Source organism: Nylanderia fulva, unplaced genomic scaffold, assembly GCF_048542155.1.
Source record: "Nylanderia fulva isolate GAGA-0341 unplaced genomic scaffold, ASM4854215v1 Scaffold197, whole genome shotgun sequence".
NCBI lineage: Eukaryota > Metazoa > Arthropoda > Insecta > Hymenoptera > Formicidae > Nylanderia > Nylanderia fulva.
The window spans coordinates 117,689-132,720 of record NW_028190238.1 but is presented as its reverse complement, the minus strand read 5'-3'; the positions used below and the strand labels follow the sequence as shown (position 1 = coordinate 132,720).

At 50.8% G+C, this 15,032-nt stretch overlaps 3 protein-coding genes across 3 annotated transcripts; 1 reads left to right on the top strand and 2 right to left on the bottom strand.

Annotated features, from left to right (window-relative positions):
* On the bottom strand, positions 1 to 1,788 carry LOC114946191 (uncharacterized). Its single transcript, XM_029322618.2, has one exon. It carries the CDS (start codon positions 1,786 to 1,788, stop codon positions 1 to 3), a length of 1,788 nt encoding a protein of 595 aa, XP_029178451.2.
* Positions 1,789 to 2,132: 344 nt separating this feature from the next.
* LOC114946190 (uncharacterized) lies at positions 2,133 to 5,186 on the bottom strand. Its single transcript, XM_085481897.1, has 2 exons — positions 3,680 to 5,186; positions 2,133 to 3,556 (listed from the first exon to the last, which is right to left on the bottom strand). The coding sequence occupies exons 1-2, from the start codon at positions 5,184 to 5,186 to the stop codon at positions 2,133 to 2,135; spliced, it is 2,931 nt and encodes a 976-aa protein (XP_085338023.1).
* Positions 5,187 to 14,069: 8,883 nt separating this feature from the next.
* On the top strand, positions 14,070 to 14,681 carry LOC146723457 (uncharacterized). The gene has a single exon (XM_085481896.1). It carries the CDS (start codon positions 14,070 to 14,072, stop codon positions 14,679 to 14,681), a length of 612 nt encoding a protein of 203 aa, XP_085338022.1.
* Positions 14,682 to 15,032: the final 351 nt, after the last annotated feature.

Genomic DNA, 15,032 nt, shown 5'->3' with positions numbered 1-15,032 from the left:
CTACGCCTTTCGTTGTTCGATCGGCACTGGCAGTGGACACAGCTTCGTGACCGATCTCCGTAGGACGGAGGAGGCTGTTCGTACGTCCGCCACTCTCACCAATCCATCGGGTCCGGGAAAGACGTCGACAATCCTGCCCATCGCCCACTTTGTTGGGGGGAGGAGGTCGTCTTTGATCAGGACTAAGGTTCCCTCTCGGATATTGCTCCTGGTTTGCAGCCACTTAGATGACTGCTGCAAATGATGCAGGTAATCTTTTGACCACCTGCGCCAAAAATGATCCCGCATATTAGTGAGTAGACGCCAACGGTTATGCGAAGCTGGCAAATCATCTGGAGTTATCGTCTCAGGAATGCTCGTAAGAGCCTCACCCACTAGGAAATGACCAGGGGTCAAGGCGGTCAGATCAGAAGGATCGGAGCTGAGAGGATAGAGTGGTCGGGAATTTAAGCATGCCTCTATTTGGCACAACACAGTGGAGAGCTCCTCAAAAGTGAGGGCGTGATCGGCGACGATACGCCTTAAATGGTGTTTGGTTGACCGGACACCCGCTTCCCAGATTCCACCGAAGTGCGGTGCGTGAAGCGGGATAAAGGTCCACGTCGTTCCTTCATTCGCCAAGTGCGAACCAGCGTCAGACGCGGCCCTCAGCATCCGTCTAAGTTCCTGGTCTGCTCCGCGAAAGTTGGTGCCGTTGTCTGACATCAACTCCGCACAGCGACCTCGTCGCGAAGTAAAGCGATGGTATGCTGCGATAAAGGCCTCAGTCGAGAGATCAGAGACCGCCTCCAAGTGGATCACTCTCGTCGCCAAACAGATAAAGAGACTGATGTAGCCCTTTAATGCCGTGCGACCTGGGCCCTTCGACGCACGAACCTTGATTGGTCCGGCGAAATCCACTCCGGACGAAAGGAAGGGTTGAGACGGGCGAAGTCTCACCGACGGAAACTGTCCGATCCGCTGCTGCCCAGTTTCCTGTCGAAAGCAAGTGCAGCGCACGCACTCCCGCACGATGCGCCGAGTCAGCAAGCCACCCTGGACAATCCAGTATTTGCGGAGAAGATGACTCCGAGTTAGCTGTGGACTTCCGTGCATTGTGGCCGCGTGCGCATCCTGCACGATGAGCCAAGTAAAGCGCCCTGTCTTTGGCAAAATCAAGGGATGCTTTTCGGCATATGGTAGAAAGGCAGCATGCAGTCGGCCTCCGACCCGAAGTAGACCTTTCTCATCTAGAAAGGGCTGAAGCGTCCTCAAGGTCGATCGCACCGAGATTGATCGCCCCGCCCTCAATGCTTCGCTTTCTAAGTGGAACGGCGATTGGCCGTAGCGTACCCACGCGGTTAGACTATCCTGCAGTTCAGCCTGAGTGAGAAAACCAGAAGTCTTGGGATCCTTTCCTTTAGCGTTTCGAACAAATCTGAAACAATAAGCTGTTGCACGTAACAAAGCGAAGAGTGAGGGGAAGAGAGAGAGGGAGCGTGAAAGAGGTTCGTCGTCGATGTCCGCGTGAGCAGTGAGTACTGCTACGGCTCTCTGTTCTTCCTTCCATGCTGTGCACTGAGGTGCGTCCAGACGAGGCCAGCTCGTCTGTGGTTGTTGCAGCCAGGACGGGCCATGCCACCATAGCTCCGAACTTAAGAGTTCGGCAGGGTTGATTCCTCGTGTCGCCAGATCCGCAGGATTCGAGGCCGTCTGAACATAGCTCCAGCACTCGCTTGGCAGCGTTGACTGGATTTCAGAGACCCGGTGCGCGATGAACGGCTTCCATCTCGAAGCGTGCGAAGCCATGCTAGGACGACTTGTGCGTCCGTCCAGGCAAAGACGGGTATCGCCGAAAGGTTGAGTTCTCTCGTTGCTCTGTCCAAAAGCTTGGTGAGCAAGACAGCCCCGCAAAGTTTCAGCCGAGGGACACTCTGCGTCTTCACAGGTGCGACCTTCGTCTTGGCGGCCAAGAGCGTTGTCACCGCTTGGCCTGAAGGCTTGACGACTCTCAAGTAGAGAACCGCCGCAAATGCTCTCTCCGATGCATCGGAGAATCCGTGGATCTGAGTATCCCCGGTCCCCGCACCCGTCTGGACCCACCTGGGCAACCGGACGCCATCGAGAACCGGCAACGAAGATCGAAATGTGGTCTATAAACGCTTCAACTCCGTGTCCAGAGGCTCGTCCCAGTCACATCCTCGCACCCGCAGATCTTGAATGAAGATCTTACCGAAGATTAAGACCGGTGCGACCCATCCCAAGGGGTCAAACAAACGAGCCACTTCGGAGAGCGCCACCCTCTTCGTGACGGCCTTGTGATCCGAGGGTAAAGTCACCTTTAACGTAAGGGTATCGGCAGCTGGGTCCCACCGAATGCCAAGTGCGCTGACCACTTCGCCCGCCGGAAGCACGCATTCCTCCTGTCCGGTTCTGATACAGAGGGACGGATCGTTGGACGCCCACTTGCTCAGGGCGAAGCCGCCCTCTCGAAGTATAGCCACCAGCTGGTTCTGTAACTCCCGTGCTCCCTCCAAGTCGTGGGCACCCGTCAAAATATCGTCCACATAAGAGTGGCGTAGTAGAGCGGTTGCACCATCCGGGAAGCGAGAGCTTTCATCCTGCGCCAGTTGGTGTAAAGTACGAAGCGCTAAAAATGGCGCGGGAGTCGTACCGTAAGTTACTGTTAAGAGACGGAAGTCACGGACTTCTCCCGTTAGCTCCGGGCGCCAGACTATGCGCTGAAGATCTGCATCCTCCTTATGGATCCGGACCTGGCGAAACATTTTGACAATGTCTGCCAAAAAGCCGACTCGGAACATGCGCCATCGAGTGATGACCAGCCAAAGATCCGCCTGGAGTCGCGGCCCTGGTAGCAGGCAGTCGTTCAGGGAGTAAGTTGATGTAGTACGGGCAGAGGCGTTGAAAACTACACGGATCTTTGACGCCGGATCAGACGCCTTAAAGACGGCGTGATGTGGCATGTAGTACGCCTCACTAGGAGCTGCGTGCCCTCGTGGGACGATCTCCATGTGGTCCAGCGCCAAATACTCCGTCAGGAAGTCGTTGTACTTTCGCCGAAGTTCCGGCTGCCTCGCTTGCCGCCTTTCCGAGGACAGCAACATTGATAGCACCGCAGGTCGAGATGCTCCTAGTCGAGCGGGTCCCGTGCGGCGTGGCAGCAAACGCACTACGTATCTCCCGTCCGAGTCGCGGGAGTACGTGCTCACGAAGTGCTGCTCAGCTTGTTCCTCCTCAGGGCTCAATGGTTTGTCCGCTCCAACATCCTCCAGTTCCCAAAACTGTTGGAGAACAGCAGCCAGCGCATCTCGCGCCTGTACATGATGGACCGACAACTGGCTGTTTACGGTACCTCCGCTGCGTGTTGATAATGTTCCGAGTAACACCCAGCCGAGCGAAATGAGCTGCGCTGTAGGCGAACCAGGTTCACCATGTCGTACGTCCGGTTGTAGCACCTGACCGTAAACGTCAGCGCCCAGGATGACGTCAATGCGAGATGGCACATCAAAGCGCGGATCGGCTAACTGCAGACCCTGAATGTGAGGCCATGAGCATCCTGAAACATGCCTAGACGGGATAAGGTTAGTGAACATACGAAGAACGAACGCGTCCACCGCGATCTCCGAAGCTGGAAAAAGTCTAGACCGCAATGCGACACGAACCGACGAGGACACCTAACCAGTTCGAGTGCCCTGTAGTCCTGCGACCACGACATCAACACTTCGGCGTTTCAATCGCAGCGATTGTACCACTGATTCAGTTACAAAAGACGCCTCCGAACCTGAGTCTAATAACGCCCGCACCGTCAGAGTCTCACCGGTGGGACCTTGCAGAAGCACTTCCGCTGTGGAAAGTAACATGGTTCGACCAGTGTTCATAGCGAGCGCCGAAACACTAGTTGACAGGTCGCTCGTCGTCTTTGCCTTGGACCGCTTTCCGTCATCCGCACGCGACCCTGAACGACATTCACCATGCACCACGGTATGGTGTTTACCTCCGCACACCAGACAGCGTCCAGTATGCTGACATGAATCCGGTCCGTGTCCCGAACGCAGACAGTTGCTGCACAACCCAGTCTTCCATATGTGCTCGCCACGTTGTTCGACGGCCAGCGCCTTGAACTTCGAGCAATAAGGCAGGAGATGGTTTGCCTTACACATCGAGCAGCCTTTGTCCGCCTTAGGCTTGGAAGTCGTGGCGGCGTTAGACGACACGCAAGTGGGCTTCTTCGAAGATTCCACCACCGCTGGCGTAAATCGGCTGAGAGTCGACTCTGGATTGGCTGCCTCTAAAGCGCGTATCCTGTTCTCCAAATAGCGTTGGAGTTCCTTGAACGTGGGAAAAACTCGAGAGTCCGCGAGCGAGGTCTCCCAATGAACGCGGGTGGCCGCGTCTAATTTGCTTACAAAAAGATGGACCACCCAGTCGTCCCAGTGATCGACTGGTCTTTTAAGCGTCTTAAATGCTCTAAGCGAGCGCAAGGTCACTCCGAGTAAGCGCTTTATTTCCGTTGGCGAAGCTTTAGCACTTGCGGCAGGGCAAGACAGTAAATTACGCATATGAGCGTACAAAAGAATGCGAGGATTGTCGTACCTTGCTAGTAGATCCTCCCACGCACCTTGATAGGCGGCGTCGGTCAAAGGAACGCTGTCCACCACATGTGCCGCCTCGCCTGTCAAGCTGCTTTTCAGGTATTGCAGCTTTTGCACCTTGGAGATCGTTGAGACATCGTGCACGAGTGAGCGGAATAAATCGCGAAAACCCTCCCACGCGAGCTGATCGCCTGAAAACTTCGGCAGCGTGATCTTCGGCAATTGCATCTGTTTAAATACAGACGCTCCGTCGCCGAAGCTTGAATCGTGCGTACGATCGTGCGCCGATTGGCCAGTTGCGCGGGTCGAAGTCAAATCGGCTAACGCTTCCGCGAATTTGTGTCGCACCTCAAAATAGCTTTCCTCGATTGTCGTGAAGTAATTCCGCCGAACATATTCAGTCTTGTCGGCTTCCGGCTTCACAATCACGAGGAAGTGCTGGTCTTGAAATTGGCGCCAGTATTCGTTAAGACGCTCGATGCGCGTATTAATCTCCGTCGGAGTAATTTTCGCTTGCCCGAGCTTTTGCAAATTTACCCACATACGGGAGATAAAACCGCCTAAGACAGTCTGTTTCTTAATAATATCCTCCATGACGAGAAAATGATGTATCCGTGCTAACAGAGAAGAGCGGCGTATTCACGTGTCTGCATTAAACGTTGCGGGCGCGCTCTCTCCGAGTGAAATATGTCTCTCCTCGGCACGCGGCGAGTTTTGCCTCGTGTAAATTGTACTCGCGACAGCTGACAGTCCGTGTTACACGCGCGCACGGCTCTGCGCAGACTCGATTCAATGCGCTCCGGCGACCTCGCGCGCGGAGCGAGCGTCCATGCGAAATACACGTGATGATCACGCGATGACGTCACGCGCGAAACCTTGCGAGCCGGACCGCGTGGCGAAGAAAGTAATTAATTTCGAACCCACAAAGTTCGCGGGAATCGTCACTGCACCGTATGCACTAAGATGCACGAGAAGGCACTTTTCGCGATGCAAGAAGACGATTCTCGGTTGCCTTTAGCAGCTGCTCCTTGGAGGACTTCGAGCTTGCGAGACGAGGTCCCATTTGTAAGGCACGTGCAAGGCACGTGTCAGGAGAATCTTTTATCTTTCACCCCGCGTGGAATCCGGCTCGAAGGACCAAATGATCCGCGATATGCTCGATTCCACTGATCCCAGAGCAGCGAACACGATGTGGAGCTTAGAGGCAAGTCTCGCGTTATAAATAATGTCGGAACTCGCGGAAAAAAAAACTCTCCTGTTTATTAATGACAATAAGCTTTATTACTGACACTGTTCGGGCACAATTAACTTGCACTTTCACACAAGAAAACGTAAGTCCTTTCGGGATCAAGACAGATTCGATCCCGAATTACAAGAGAGGACACGTGAGCAAAAAAAGGGAGCAAGAGCTCGCCAATTCGTCTCCGAAAGGAAAAAGACCCGGCTCGCGCACTGAGGCGACAGACAGTGAGTCGAACCAAATCGATCAATTTCTGGTCGAACTCGGAGCCCCTCTCCCCCCCCGCCTCCGTGCCCCCGTCGCGACTCTAATCACGCGGCAGGACGAGGGAGGCAAGAGGAAAGGGCGAGTCCGAGCGAAAAGTTCGGATCTCTCCCGAACACCTTGAATAATGTTAAAACCGGCGGTACTCTAACGTTAAACCCTCATAACTCGCAAAGTACGTAATAAAAATGAACATTATTATAGTGCTTTGGAAAGCTCTTAAATTAAGCTATAAGAATATGCAATCAAATGTAGGGGGTGCCATTTAAAATAATCAACGTGACCTTGACCTGACCTTGACGACGCCATCCAAGGTCAATCTGATAGAATCAGTATGTGGATCTTTTTAAACCCTACAACTTTTGTTGGAAACACTTTTCTGTAAAACGTATATTTTCCGAGATATTTAGGGGTTGCCACACTTTTGGTAAACCCTGTATATGTGTATATATATACAGGGTGTCTTGCAACGTAATGTCCACAGTAAAACTTTATATTCTTGGGATCATTCTAAGTCAAAAAGTATGCCCTAAAGTCGATTACAGCGAAAAGACGAAATTGCATATAATAAGATAAATATTATTTATTGAAGATAATAATTTTATTTAAACGATAATATTATAGAATTACTTTATAAACTGTGCAATAATATAGATTATAAAGGTGTTTTTCTCGAACCTGTGCGGTAAAATAAAACATACATTGAATCGTTGAGAAATTCATTTTCCGCACGCTAAACAGCAATCGAAATTTGAATTTTCGTGACTGGCATTACAAAAAATAATTACATACGTTGTCATAGTAAAAAATAAATAATAAATAAATGTGTAAATAATAATTGAAAAATAATTTTTAATTATTATTAAAAAAAATTTAATTTTTATTATTTATACATTTATTTCTTATTCATTTTTTTACTATGATAACACATGTAATTTTTTTGTAATACCAGTAACGAAAGTTTCAATTTCGATTGTTGTTTAGCGTGCGGAAGATGAATTTCTCAACGATTCAATGTATCCCTTATTTTACCGCACAAGTGCGCGAAAAACACCTTTATGATCTATATTATCGCACAGTTTATAAAGTAATTTTATAATCTTATCGTTCTTATCGATCTATAATCTTATCTTATCGTTATAAATAAAATTATTATCTTCAATAAATAATATTTATATTATTATATGCAATTTCGTCTTTTCGCTGTAATCGACTTTAGGGCATATGTGTACTTTTTGACTTACAATTAGAATGATCCCAAGAATATAAAGTTTCACTGTGGACATTACGTTGCAGGACACCCTATATATATATAAAAAGAGAGACCGATCTGTAATAATTATAATTGATTATAAAGTACATAATTCTTTGTAATAAATAAATGATTTATATGAAAGTATTTTCGAAATTTTTTGAGCAGATAATATTATCATTATCGGAATAGAGCAGTAGTTAGATAAGATTGTATTGAAAAAGATAGATTTTATTTTTGATTATATAGATATCGTGAGTATTTATATGTATATATATAAAATTTATATATTTATTTATATTTGTCTACTATATGCGCACAATAAACATTTATAATTTCTATAAAAGCAGGCTATATCGAGTAAACATAAAACAGATAAAAATAATCTTGTAAGTTCCTATAAAATTTTTTTTATAACGCATCGCGATATTTGTCCAAAAACGGATTCTATATGTCCATAAAAAATTATTCACTTTTACGAAAACATCTTGTATATATGCAATATCTATATAATCAAATAAAATTATTCCTTTCAATATCTTATCTAACTACTGCTCTGTTTCAATTATAATAATATTATAAAATATTTTCATAAAAATAATTTTTATTTATTATAAATAATTATCTACTAAAACTTTAAAATCAATTATAATTATACAAAATTTTTATTTTTACGTGTGCATGTTGAGAGAGAAGAGACAAAGAGACAGAGAAGAATACAAAGAGACAGAGAAACAGAAACAAATAGATAGATAGATAGATCGATCGATAGAAAGATCGATAGATAGTTTAATAGACAAATACCTAAATAAATAAATTGATAAATAGATATGTATTGTTACGTCTCGTGGGGTCGCGGCTGCGAAAATACGAATGCAGAGCTCGGCTCTTTCCACGAGACACGATCGCTATTACGGGTACGCGAATCTATGCAATTCTCCCCGGGGATACCCGCGATCTAAGGCTATTCGCGCTGGAACCGAGGTGATCGGACTATTGCGTGGGACCTATCTGTGACTCTACTGTAATAAAGATGGCTTTGTCGATTGCTCTATGCGAAACGTCGTTGGGGTTGCGTAAATAATCTTCGTACGTAAACTGGCTATTACGGGTACGCGAATCTATGCGATTCTCCCCGGGGATACCCGCGATCTGAGGCTATTCGCGCTGGAACCGAGGTGATCAGACTATTGCGTGGGACCTATCTGTGACTCTACTGTAATAAAGATGGCTTTGTCGATTGCTCTATGGAAAACGTCGTTGGGGTTGCGTAAGTAATCTTCGTACGTAAACTGGCAAAACTCGCACAAATCACTAATTCGCGTGAAGGTAAGTCGGAAGTTGCAGACCCCGCAATTTATTCCAATGTGTATTCCGCCTATGATTAAAGTATGCTTCCGAATCTTTGTCCAAAGTAATTTCGAGACTCTAGGTAAGGTGGAGTAGCATGAAATGCAGAGGGCTGCCTTAGTCTCGAAGTGGATGTACCCGACACCAACTTGGCAATAGAATAAGAGTTCAAACGGTACAAAGAGATCAACTTCTGGAGAAGGGGTTATACCTCTAAGGGTGAGTCGGCACATTTATGCTTGCTGCGTAATCGAATTGATAATGCGCCATTCGCTCGTAGATCTTCGGTGAACCGGCAGTTATCGAGAAGTCAGTAGTCGTCGGTAAAACCGTCGGTAATTGCTCAGTAAAACACTGGTAAGGTGTCAGTAAGGTGTCGATAACCAGTTGGTAAAAGAACGTACGTCGGTATATTGTCGCTAACGTCGGTAAAAGAACGTATGTCGGTATATTGTCGGTAATGTCGGTAAAAAAACGTATGTCGGTATATCGTCGGTAACGTCGGTAAAAGAACGTATGTCGGTATATTGTCGGTAACGTCGGTAAAAGAATGTATGTCGGTATATCGTCGGTAATGTCGGTAAATCGAGAGTGTTTTCAATTGATTATTGTTTAAATGACTACTTTGTTGTACGGATTTACGAAGTTATTTCTTGAGACACAAAGATTTTTAAGAGATTGAACTATTTGCGTTTTTCCGTGTTAGAAGTCCGAGGGTTGCACCGCGTGTGATGGTCGACCCTAGTTTTATAGCCTGACCCTTTTTTTATAGCTTCCGCGTGACGATGGAAAAGAGGAAAAATGCGTCGGAGATTTTTCTAGAATGTTCACTTCCACGTGGTAGAAGCGTCTCTGAATTTGCTAACACGCGCGATTCCTTAGGTTAACGTGAATTTCACTTACCTTTAGTAGCACTTTCTTGATCGTGTTGGCTTGTACTTGGAGGTAGTGCGTGCGGCGAGGGTCGTTCTCTGGGTCCCTTCGTGGGTCGCGGCCTTGCCATGGCGAAGGGGCTCACCCTTTGCAAGAGGATAGTCTTGCAAAGGGTGCCAACAGCGACCTGTACCTCTCGAGGTACTCTGCCCCCGGTCTCGGGGGCATGCCCTCCGTCTCTAGGGGCTCTTCTCGGGGTGTAGAAGAATTCCACATCCCGGGGAGACGGGGCCCACTTTTCCGTTAGAGCTTCAGCTCGTATGTGGTAAGGGATGGCGACCCGGAATTCAAACGCCCGGTGGCATGGCACCGTTAGGAGAAGGGACTGCACGGCGCTTTGGTGCTTCCCTTCCCACCATGCTCTGTGGCCCGACACGTCTGTCGAGTAGGCGGCTTTTGCCGCCCGGGGTTTTCTCCCCCCTCCGCCCTGGGGGAGGCTCGTTTTGGGGTTTTCCTCTGGGGGGTGGGGGGTGGGCGTCGGCGGCGGGGGCCGCAGTGGAGGGTGCCGCGCGCGATTACCCGAGGGGCTCTGCCCGGAGGGTTTCCCAAAGGGCTTTGCCCGGAGGGGGTCGCGCCGGCGGAGGGATCGACATGGTCACCCGAGGGGCTTTGCCCGGAGGGTTGTCCCAAGGGGCTTTGCCCGGAGGGGGCCATGTCGATCGGTCCTCGGGGCCCGCTCGTGGAGCGGTTCCCGAGGACAGGGAGGTGCCTCAGGGTGCTGGTTGGGGGTCTCCAGGCTGGGTAGCCTGGGTCCCCGTTCCAGCGTCCCTGGGGTAGGCCGCACCCAGGCCGCTCGGACATTTCCGAGGCAGGGCTTGATCGGTGGAGACGGCCACGCGTGGTCACTCGAGGGGCATAGCCCGGAGGGGTTACCCAAGGGGCATAGCCCGGAGGGTGCCACGGCCGCCTGCCGCCGGGGCCGCTCGGACGTTTCCGAGGCGGGGCCTGGCGGCGAGAGTAGATATCCCCGGTCGGTCGGAACCGTTTTCCCTTCCGAACCGACCGATCGGGAAGGCGCACCCCCTCGTCGAAAGACTTCGACGAGGGGTAACACGGTAGCTGGTCGCCACGGCGTGTAGGGCAGGGCCGGGGAGCGGTGACCCTGTCCAAAGCGTCCGTGGGGCCCCCCGGGTGGCGCCGCCCGTCACGGTGCTCGCGTTGTCGGAGGCGCGGGACCCCTGAAAGCCCGTGTGGGCGTCAAATCCCACACGGGTGTGTAAGGGGCTCGGGGTCAGGCAGGGGTGCGGTATCCCCCCGGCCAATGACGTACGTCCCCTCGCCGGGGGGACTCGGGGCCCGGCCTTGGGGTGTGGCCGGTCATGTTTCGGGGCACCCCTTGGCCGGTGGGGGTATACCCTGGGGGACAGGAGCCGTGACGGGAACGAGGGATAAACCAAAATGGAGACACGATCTAAACTAATGAACAAAAAAGAATGTAAGGGGCAGAACACGCAGGCCAAAAACTATGCGGGCCCAAGAAGGAACATCAGCCGTACAAAGAACTCTTGAAACAGTAAGAGATATTACTATAAGGCTTGAAAGAGTTGACTCACAAGTGAGCATAACGTCATCCGAAGGCTCGTGGTTAGGCACAAGGATGGGAGGAGGAATGGATGGCTCGCATGCCTCCAGGTCTACGATCAACAGATAGAGAAGCCCCTCAAGAACGAGGAGGGCCTCAAGATCGCAAGCAGAAAACGGGGCACCCTCCGAGTGCAGCTTTAATCTGGACTTGGATCAAGGCAGCATAAATACGGAGCATGCGGAGCTGCCTTTCCTCCGTCCAATCAACAGGCAGATTGACCTGGAGATGGAAAGGCAGGGAGGAGTACCACAACTCCAGATACCGGAGAGACCGCAGCAGCCGCAAGAGGAGGCAAACCTAGATGAGGAAGAAGCAATCTTCATCATCGAGGAAAAGAAGAGACAGGGCCGGCCCATAACAACAGGGGAATCCGAAAAGCTGAAAACAAGGAGGGCTCAAGAGGCAAAGGAAAAGGATCTCCAAAAAGAAAAGGAGATCCTGGACCCACAAATCAAACCGGAGCCAAAGAAATCCTACAAGGCATTTCTAGACAGCATTAGGGACAAGGAGGAAATATGCAAAGAGGCCTCGATTGCAGATCTGGAAGCGATGATTTCAGAGAAATGCGCGGACATTTACAAGGTCAGTGTGCAATCGGGAAATATGAAGGGAACCTTCACAAAAGCGGCAAAAGAGGCAGCGGCCGATATGTGTGCCGCTGCTACAGTGCTCGCTATGAAGGCGCAGAATCCACAGGAAACAAACGTGGAAAACCAGATGGCTGAGATGAGGCACCAGATGCGCATTCTCAGAATGGAGAACGCAGAGCTCCGTAGGGTGGTAGAGAGGCTTGGGAGACAGAATAAGAAACAGGAGAAGGAAAATCCCCCAAAACCGCTTGAGGAAAAAAGAGGTGCCTCTCTCGCCTGGGAAAAAGGGGAAAGGACGGAGAGATGGGTGAGTGAGAACTCGCCTCTATCGGGGGATGGGGGGACCCCGGACATCGGGACGATCCGGACGTCTGGGATCCCACTTCCACCCACAGATAGGGAGCCCTCGGAAAATAGGGGAAAGGGAACTCCTGGAGGGACACTTCCACCCAAAGGTGGGGTCCCCCCAGGTGCCCCCAAGGAGGAATACATGGAAGTAGAGGAATGGAGATCGGACATCTTCAAAAAGGAAGAGTTTCCTCCCCTGGGAAGAAAAAGGAAAGGAAATGGACCAAGCCCACTCCCCCAAAATAGAAGGAAAATAGTGGACATAGTGGAGCAAGAAGACAAGGAGGAAAAGGAGGAGAGGTATAGAAGAGAGGCCCTTGTCGCTATGATGGAGGGAGTGTGTGAACGCATTATGGACAGAAGGTTAGGTAACCCGATGCCCAGCTTCGCCCAGAAAAAAGAAGCAGAAAAAATGAGGAGGAAGGAGCAAGGGAACACAGAGAAAAAATTGCCTGCCCCACGAAAAGGAAAGAGGGAACCAACAGCGAAGACAAAGAACACCCAAATAACGACCCTGATCCCACCGGCAAAACCAGGAATGCCGAGGATCAAGGCGATAGAAAAGGTCTCGCTGAAAGTCCTAAAATAGGGCAAAAAGAATATAAAGAAAGGGAAGGAAAAGGGAGCCACAAACAACTCCCAAACCGCTCCGAAAGAGACGCGACCACCGACGGACACAAAGACGCACTCAATGTGGACGACAGTTGTGTCTAGAAAGAACGCGAAGAAGGAGAGAGAAAAAGAAGGGAAGGGAAAGCCGCAACCCAAACAATTGCAGCAAAGGGCTCCTGTTGTACCGCAGACCAAAAAACAAACAGGACCCACTAAGAAGACAAAGAGGATACCGAAGATGGCGGCAGTATCAATTACATGCCCCCCCCCCGGGGAATACGAAGCAACCATGGCAGAGGCCCGCCAAAAAATGGGGAACCTGGAAAGCCTCGGTATCCAAAACGGGATAAAAATTAAAAGAGCCGTAACAGGCGCTTTAATATATGAAATCCCCGGGGAGAACAGCAACGAGTTGGCCGACAAGCTGGCCCTCAGGCTAAAACAGATTCTTTCTGAGAAAGAGGGCGTCAGAATCCAGCGCCCAACAAAGACGGCAGAGGTAAGGCTGAGAGGGTTGGACGAAACAGCCACCCCCTCAGAAATACGTCAAGCGATCTCGACGAATGGGAGATGCGAGGAGGAAGAGATCCACGTAGGGAAAATCAAGAGGGCACCCAACGGAATCAAGATGGTGTGGATTCGGTACCCTCTAAGGCCGGTAAACATGCTGACCCAGAAGACCCAGATACAAATTGGGTGGACGATGGCGAAGGTGGAGCTACTGGACAATCGCCCCCTCCAGTGCTACAAATGCCTGGAGGGGGGACATGTCCGGGCTAGATGCCCGAACAAAGCCGACCGCAGCGGTAAATGTTACCGCTGCGGAGAAGAGGGACACCGGGCAAACACATGTGAGGCTCCGGTGCACTGCGTGGTGTGCAGTGACAAAGGCCTCCCCGCCAACCACAGAACGGGGGGAGGTCCTGCACACCGGTGCAAAAAGGAAGAAGAGGTGTTCCACTAAATAAAGTGGTGGGAACCCCCAAAGAAACCGGAGCCACACAGATGGAAGTGGAGCCGCTGCGAAACGCCTCTTCCCTGCCAAACATCCGGGAGAGACCAAAGGAGCAAAGGCCCACCAGAGCTAAAGGAGGAAGGAAAATGGCGGAGGAAGAAACCCCCTCCACCAGCCAGGGAGTCGGGAAGAGGCAACGCCTCAAAGAAGATCTAGAGGGGAGAAACGCCGACGCCATGGAAGTAGTGGAGGGAGGAATGACAACCGGAATGATTGATGCTGGCCAATAAGATACTACAGGCCAACACCAATCATGCGAGGGGCGCCCAGGATCTCTTTGTCCACACTATGGCGGAGAGATCCTGTGGCTTAGGTATTGTCGCGGAGCCCTACAAAGTACCAAACAGACCCAACTGGGTGCAAAGTACCCAGGGCACCGCGGCAATCGTGAGGAGGAACACGCCTGACTCCCTTCCCCTAAACTTTATGGGAGCGGGGGAGGGATTTGTGGTGGCTTCCTGGGGGCTCATCATTGTGATAGGAGTATATCTCCCGCCGAGCTTAAAAAATAACGACTTCGGCGGGAGATTAAGAATCCTGGAGCGAGAGATCGCCAAACATCACCCGGTAATGGTCGCGAGGGACTTTAACGCCAAATCAACGGCGTGGGGTTCCCCGCGCACCGACTGGCGAGGTGATGAGGTGGAGAAATGGGCGACGCAATGCGACCTTGTGCTCCTCAATGAGGGGAGCGAGAGGACGTGTGTGCGCCGACAGGGCGGGTCGATCGTGGACCTTACGTGGATGACCCGCCCTGCGGCAAGGATGGCACAAGGGTGGAGAGTGGCGGCGGAGATCGAAACACTATCTGACCACAGATACATAGAGATCTCCGTCGCCATGATCACCAAGGAGGTCACAGAGCGTCGCCGAATAAGAGAGGCGAGCTCCAGGAGATAGGCCCTCAGGAAGTTAGATGAGGACATATTCATGGCGGCGATCCACGCCGCCATAATAGGGAAGGAAGAGGGGACCGGGGACCTAGAAGAACAGGGCATGGCTGACAAACGTTATACTCCAAGCGTGTGATGTAGCCATGCCCAGAGTAAAGGCCCGGTCCCCCAAACACGCATATTGGTGGTCGGAGGACATCGCCGAACTAAGACGGTCCACCGACCACGCAAGGAGGAACGTAAGGAGGAGGGCAAAGCACGCGCTATCGGACCCTGAAGGACTGGAGGACGCGTGGGACGCATATAGAAACAGGAGAAACGACCTGCGCGCCTCCACTCGACAGGCAAAGGCGAGGGC

What these genes read in the sequence shown, in the direction of transcription:
- LOC114946190 (XM_085481897.1), bottom strand. Translation starts at nt 5,186, where the DNA reads ATGGAGGATATTATTAAGAAACAGACTGTCTTAGGCGGTTTTATCTCC. An exon ending in ACTACAGGGCACTCGAACTG is followed by an intron (nt 3,557 to 3,679) that starts GTTAGGTGTCCT and finishes GGCATGTTTCAG; the next exon opens with GATGCTCATGGCCTCACATT.
- LOC114946191 (XM_029322618.2), bottom strand. Translation starts at nt 1,788, where the DNA reads ATGGCTTCGCACGCTTCGAGATGGAAGCCGTTCATCGCGCACCGGGTC.
- LOC146723457 (XM_085481896.1), top strand. Translation starts at nt 14,070, where the DNA reads ATGGCGGAGAGATCCTGTGGCTTAGGTATTGTCGCGGAGCCCTACAAA.